Source organism: Fundulus heteroclitus, unplaced genomic scaffold, assembly GCF_011125445.2.
Source record: "Fundulus heteroclitus isolate FHET01 unplaced genomic scaffold, MU-UCD_Fhet_4.1 scaffold_42, whole genome shotgun sequence".
NCBI lineage: Eukaryota > Metazoa > Chordata > Actinopteri > Cyprinodontiformes > Fundulidae > Fundulus > Fundulus heteroclitus.
Genome location: NW_023396835.1, coordinates 2,429,678 through 2,437,125, shown reverse-complemented (window position 1 = coordinate 2,437,125; position 7,448 = coordinate 2,429,678). Strand labels below are relative to the sequence as shown.

The window sequence follows — 7,448 nt, the reverse complement described above, 5'->3', positions numbered from 1 at the left end:
TAACAATCATTTCCTCAATCTGAGCACTGGTCTTGAGCCGCTCCTCCACATAACCCTGACCTCCCGCTACCCGACCACAACATGCAGCACTTTCTGCAGCTCCACGCACAGTTTACGACAGCGAAGTAATAAACCCAACAAGGGAGATGGGACATACGCAGGTTTGTGAAATAAATAATTAACTGAGGTGTTAAAAAGTGTTTAAGGAGGTTTTCTTAAATTAAACTGATTTTTTTTCCTCGTAAAATTTAAGGTAATTTCTCAAGACAAAAACTATGTGGAATGACGTCACCTAGAAAACAACAGTCGATGTGTGGCTGTATTTCAAATTGTTAACATTGTATTTCTTTAGCTGCATAAAGTAATTCTAATCAGAGCCAATAACTACTTTGTTCCACAATGATAAGCCTAAAAACCACTTCCTCCATAGTCACAATACAGTATGAGTCAAAGAGTAACGGCGCAGAACCACAACCGGGTTCAATGAGATGTCATCTGCAAAAAATCTGCAGAATGAGCTTTTAAAGACAGACGTTAAAAGCCAAACAATAGACGGTGATGTTTCTATTGTGCTATAGTTCCTTAAAGGATGTTTATGCACAAAAGCAACATGATAATTTTGCTGTAATCGTTGACGTGCAGCGTTACCTCCATAGACTGCAAATACACTTTACTCTTACGTTTAGCTCAATGATCCAGAGCAGCGTGACGAACAAGAGGTCAAAGGTGACAAAGAGGCAGAACGTCCTCCGGACGTCCGAGATGCACTTCTTCTCCACGGCTTCGTACGACTCCACCCGAGCAGACTGGGGCGTGCTGCTGACAGAGCCCATCCCTCTGCCAGACGCCCGCGAATCCATGCTGCTGCATCTGCTGTCCATGCTGTGTTTCGCCCTGTGGACAGGACAGGCCCCGCCCACTGCTCAGAACAGGCCCCACCCACTGCTCAGAACAGGCCCCGCCCACTGCTCAGACCCGGACAGGCCCCGTCCACTGCTCAGAACAGAACAGGCTCCGCCCACTGCTCAGAACAGAACAGGCTCCGCCCACTGCTCAGAACAGAATAGGCCCCTCCCACTGGTCAGAAGGCGGAGCGGTTGGTCATGTGGGCATCTGCTGTCCCTCTGTGGGGGTGAACTGCATCACAGCGTCTGGAAGAAGAATGTTAAAACATTAGTTGTTTAATCAGAAGTATATTTAAAAAGTTGATGGCTCAGCTGAGTTGTGGTGCACCACAGGAATGTGTGTGTTTAATGCTCTATGACTGACATGGTTTCTTTTTCGCACATCTTAACATTGCTCTATGCACAATTTCCACGTGTATATAATTCATCAGTTGCACAACTGATAATTCTTCAGCCTGCTGCACAACAACTTTCTTAGTATTTTTGTTCTATGTCTGATGCTTACAATGTTTACATTTTTAAGCTTTTTATATCTCTGTTTATCATATTTTGTTGTATTGTTTTATTTGATGTGGACAGCAAAATAAGAATTGAATTTGACTTTGTAAAGATGATATGTGTTGTGAATTGGCGCAATATAAATAAAATTTAACTGCACTTCAGTGTACTCAAATATCTGACAATAAACACTTTAAATCTTATTCTTTAAATCCTTCAATAACAACCATAGTGTATAATTCCATTTTTATATAAATGATACTCAGGTGTGCATGTCTATAAAACCCCTAAAACTAAACTGAAGTATTTCGTACCAATGAAAAGCCAACACTGAACATCCCATTATCGTATAGCACCATTTTTTACTGTGACCACAATTCTGATTTTTGAGAGTCGGCACGGGAAAAAGTTGCATCTCCTAAACTAGGAAACATTTTGAGGTCTAATGTGCAAACAGAAGTAAGTTCATGTCTATCAGAACCAGAATAAACTTAATTCCACAAGTTTGTGGGAACAAACTAGGAATTTGACTTTATATTCCGACACTTGAATGGTGAAACAAACAGAGCCGAGAAGAACAGCAAACTACAATCTAGAGTAAAGTAACATTTAAAATAAAAATAAACATTTTATCAGGAAAGGATAAGAAGATGGGCAGCAAGTACAAGAAAGCTTTTATTTAGTCCATCTCTAAAGGACAATTATAGATGTTTAGTCTAAAGAAGCGAGTCAGAGCAAGGTGAATGTTTAAATATCGTATTTTGTCTCAACAGTTTCAAATTTGGAAACATTCAGTTCTCAACTGCAAAATTTAGTTGGAAAAGAGAACAAATTATCATCTGTGTCGCAATAATCTCCGAAGTGCTTCTCTTTTACGGCATTTTAAACTGACATACAACCATTAAGCGTGGCGTATCTTGATAAAACATTTATTGATTAGTTTGTTTTTAAAGTTGCAAGTTAAATTTGAATAATGTAAAGAGAGAAGCATGCATTTCTTTAGAATTAAGCACAACATGCTCCCATTATTGAATGAGAGCTGCAACGGCGCTGTTGAATTTGTTCGCCACGCTTAGGGGAAGTGAAACTAACTGTATATTTGGATTTACTGTCTGTAACTTTTACACAAAGCAAAAAAGACACATGATTGCAACTCCAGCAGCGTTTTGCTGATTAAGACTTTTCCTGCAGGTTAAAAAAAAAAAATCCTTATTTTACACATGACCAGGGACAGAAACGTCACTTTAAGCTGGTCTTCAGCCCTAAAATAGACAAAACTTGAACGTTTCAGCATAAAACTACAATTAGATCTCAGTCTGACTGAGATGAAACCAGTCCAGGAAAAAAAAAAGAACAATTTTATCTGATGGTGAGGTCCATATTCTCTGACTCACATCATGTTTGTATCATTTTGTAGCTTTCGCTCTGCTTCCTTACAGTTAATAATAATAATAATTTTAACTTTATTGATCTCTAAGTGGAGAAATTCACTTCTGCATCTTAACCCATCCCCATGGGGAGCAGTGGGCTACCACTGTGCGGCGCCTGGGGAGCAATCAGGGCTTAAGGGTCTTGCTCAGGGACCCAGAGTGCAGGCAGTGGGACGCGCAATGCTCTAACCACTAGGCCAAAACCCCCATTTCAGACATTTAAACTGGCTGAACCCTGAAAAGATAAATTATGTTGGTTTTTTTATCACTAGAAGAGAGGGAAAAAAAAGGTGTTTCTCCTTCATCTATTATAGATCCAAGTGTTCTAAACTCTGGTTCACTAAAGCTCTAGTTACTCACATTTAACAATTCCTACCACATCATTTTAGTTTCTGAGTTCAGATATTGATGGGGTGAAAAATAAACTGGTGATTTGCAGCTTTCCCTAAGTGAGAAGTTTATGCTTTTTAGTCATGTGATAAAAACCGCTGAACGTCTCTTTAACACTTGTTAGTTACCTTAAATACACGTGTGAGCCGTTGTGGGAGGCAACATCCTTGATTTGCTTCCGACAGACAGAACCTTTCAGCTGTATGGCGGGTTGCTAAAGACAAAGAGGGGCAGAGGTAGGAAATACGCCACCGTCAGCGTTGTTTAGTCCTGCTCTGTGCCTTGGTGACAACAGCAGGAAGGGGGGGTGGATAAAACTTTAGCAACTACCAAACTAGCAGCAACACATCGACATATTTTGCCTGTTTTACAGAAACATAATCAATGATGTCACACATACCAAGCCGTCGACACGGTATGCACGCTGGAAAAGCCAGTCACGTACTACTGAAGTCGTTGAACCGCTCCGTCTGATCAAGTTTCAAAACAAACACGGAACATTTCTACTTTTAAGACTGATCTTAAAACTTTCCTTTCTGACAAAGTTAGTTAGAGTGGTTTATGTTACCCAGAGTTATCTCTATAGTTATGCTGCTATAGGCTTAGGCTGCTGGAGGACATCAGGGTCTATTTCTCTTTCTCTGCTGAGTTCTCCTACTGCTCTCCAGTTTGCATTGTTTGTTGTTATTTCAGCTTTTAACTTTTTGTTCTCTGTCATTTTTTCTCTTCATAGAAGGTACCCCTGGTCTGGTGTTCTGTTAGCTGTGACATCATCCAGGGGAGGCAGATCATCCTCTATTACCATCTAACATAGAAAGTACTCCTGGGTCAATGTGAGCTTCTGTGCTTTCTGTGTCTCTGCTCTGTCTTCTCTAAGCCCCCAGTGGGTGGAGGCAGATGAGCGTTCACACTGAGCCTGGTTCTGGTTCTGCTGGAGGTTCTCCTCCCTGTTAAAGGGGAGTTTTCCTCTCCACTGTCGCTTCATGCATGCTCAGTATGAGGGATTGCTGCAAAGCCATCAACAATGCAGACGACTGTCCACTGTGGCTCTACGCTCTTTCAGGAGGAGTGAATGCTGCTTGGAGAGACTTGATGCAACCTGCTGGGTTTCCTTAGAGAGGAAACTTTCTCACCAACCTGGAGGATCTGATGGAGTCTGACTTTGGAAAGAGCCTTGAGATGATATGTATCATGAATTGGCGCTATATAAATAAAATTTAATTGAATTGAATATAAAATTTACTTTCGAATGAGTCGAGTTATAAAAGCTGAAGCAGTCTAGACGATGAAAGGACCTCAGGCTAGGCGACGATTAAAGGATGTTTGAGTTCTTTGAAAGACTTTGTTGCATCTGCAGAACAACACAAAGCCACGCATGACGAGCATCTGAAGAGACGACACCCAGGTTCATCTGATGAGCTGGGGGGAAAAAACTGTTGCCTGCAGTTAAACACACAGTTTGCTAAAGTATCCCTAGGAATACATTTATATAAGGACAATAAGGAGAACAGACAGTTTTCAGGGTTCTTGGTTCTGCGAAGGCCTCGGGAATCAGAGAAAGGACCCAGAGAGGGCAGGGAGCAACCATTGATCTGGTCCCCACTCTTAGTAAAGCTCTGAACGGATTAATCAGAGTACCGAATACAAATTTATGTTCAACGGCTGTGTGCCGATAATGTTTAAAGTGTCACATTAGAATAAACACCGATCTAAAACGTTTAAGGAGGAGACGATCTCAGTAAAGACGATAAAGGTGAGGGTGTAACTGCTATGATCTAGCAGCGCCTTGAATGTTGTAAACAAATCCAGACAGATGGCAAAAATATATAACATTATATTATGTTTTCTCTCTAAAAAGCCAGAAGATAGTGAAGGTCCTACTAAGACGATATATGACCAGAATAATATTTTAGACCACAGATTTATAACACCAAAGAGCCTCACATTTAAACACATGTGGAATATATTTGCAAAGACATAAAAGCTATAAAGATAAGCCATGATATTGCATAAGGAGGCTGACTTGTTAAGGTTTGGACACACCTGTGCCATCAGGTGAGCAGGAACCAGGTAAAACTGTTAAACTGGGAGGGAACTGCAGATACTTCATGTAAACACAGCCTTCTGTAAATGTCTGTCAGCGCCGAACACGGACCCAGAAACTGTAATAACGGTGTTACTGATTGCTGCTCGCATTGAGATAATAATGGGGTTAATTTGCATTTTTTCAGCAGCGACACCTCGGAATTATCCTTTAAAACGACCACCTGGGTCATACCTGGCCAGGTGTAACAACAATTAGTAACAGAATAATCAGATAAAGCGACAGAAACGATCCCTGAGCGGCTCTCTGGTCGTGTTTTTACCTGCATCGCTGGGTTCGTTTGACAACAAGCTAGCAAGAAAAGCTTCCTTTAGGCCCATTTAAAGCAAAGGTTTGGCTGCGTCGCGACTCTTACCTCAGAACAACGTTCAGTCAAGCTTCAGGTGTTTTCTAATAAAAACTCAGACGGGGTTTTGCGGTAAATGTCGGGCTCGGAAGTGGAGAAGTACAGCGTTTCCTCTTCGTTTGCTGCTATGGAAGGATGGAAGTCATGCTAGCAGGCAGGTTGGAGCAAAGGATTCTGGGAGTTGAAGTTTGCAGCAGCTGGAAACGGAACGACCTCCATTCAGCACAGAGGGAGCGCTCCCTGCTGGAGACCTACAGCTTCGAAGATTCATTCATTCATTCATTTTTTCTTTTATTTACAGAGTTTATTCATTAATTTACGATGCCTAATTTAATAAATATACAAATAAACCTATTTATGTTAAAACACTTAACAGAAACAGCTTCAGATTCAGCTTTAATCGTCAAGTCAGTTCACACAACAAGGAATTTAAATCAGCTTTGTCCTCAATGAAGACATTTTGTTACTAATATGCAAAAATGGAAAGTGGAAATATTTTTTTCTTGTAAATATGTAGATGTTGCATAACATGTTTACACAAAAATTCAAGCCAAGATGTATTGCTATAAAGATAAAGCCCTAGTCCTATCAGCTAGCGTGATTCTAAATAAGGCTGGACGATATTTCAGTAACAATATGTATTGATCGATAGACGTATATCATCGATAGAAAAAAAAGGGTCAATAAAAAGTTTCATAGAATAACAGTTTTCCTTACTTTTGCATTCTAGCCTATCGTGTTAGTTATTATTACAGTCATTACATCCTCCCAACCAATCACAAACGCAGACCCAGGAACGCTCCGCCCGCTTCAAAGAGTTCAGAGAGCACGTGTTCTTTTTCATTTTTAAAATACTTGCAGTTTTGGTACAAAGTTGGTTAAATAAAGGGTTGAGTTTGAATTCAGTGTTTGTGTGTTCTGTATCTTAAAATAGGTCGCCAAGCAACAGCATAAAATGGCTAGGGCTGCTCTTAAAATATATGTTTTGAATTTGTTGATAATTATCGATATTGATCAATATGATTTCTATTTTATCCATATGCTTTTTTCTATATCTTCCAGCCCTAGCTAAAAATCAATGGAGACCCGGTTATTCACCACAGCAAATACAATATTCATGGCAACGTTAACATGCAACACTCCTCAGCTAACACAGCAAACGTCAGTATCACAAATAACTTAACAAATTAATTATACCATCAGTCAGGATTACTAGACATGAGGGTCTGTGGCTCTAAATGGTGGCTGCAGTAAAGATAGGGAGGTGGCCCTAAATGTCAGAACAAAAATAAAAGAGCAGTCAGTCCAAAACCAAACAATGTATTCAGCTAAACTAAAAATATAATTTATCTAAAATAAAACAAATGGAAGTCAACGTAATACAAGACTCTTTGTAATACAAGCCTTAACATACTATCATATAAAAAACAACAAACTATTCCTGACACATCATCATGCACATGTGCATAAAAACATCTGTCTTCCATTTTGCAGTTGTTTCCCAAATTTCTCAGTTAGTAAGGACCCAGATCCCTCTGATTCCTGTAGGTTTTCTGTCAGATGTAGTTCTGGAATCTGGATCTATGGTTTGACTCACAGTGATGCTGAGAGATAAAATCACGTCTTCCTTACAGACACCTGAAGTGTTTTTGAGTCTTAACCTGATGGTTCATGATTTCCTTCACCGACCGTGATAAAAACTCAAGCTCCATCTGAAGAAAAGCCCAGAACATGATACTACCACTACCCTGTTTTGTTTCTCAAGTTTGGGTTTC

General features: G+C 40.1%; 1 protein-coding gene across 1 annotated transcript in view; it reads right to left on the bottom strand.

Moving 5' to 3' along the window:
• Positions 1-5,847, bottom strand: part of stard3nl (STARD3 N-terminal like) — a 15,706-nt gene extending 9,859 nt beyond the window's left edge. The window contains exons 1-2 of the mRNA XM_012853520.3: positions 5,683-5,847; positions 681-1,151 (exon numbers count right to left, since the gene is read on the bottom strand). Coding sequence (XP_012708974.2) covers positions 681-881 — 201 coding nt within the window. The 5' untranslated portion in view covers positions 882-1,151; positions 5,683-5,847. The remainder of the gene's footprint in view (positions 1-680; positions 1,152-5,682) is intronic.
• Positions 5,848-7,448: the final 1,601 nt, after the last annotated feature.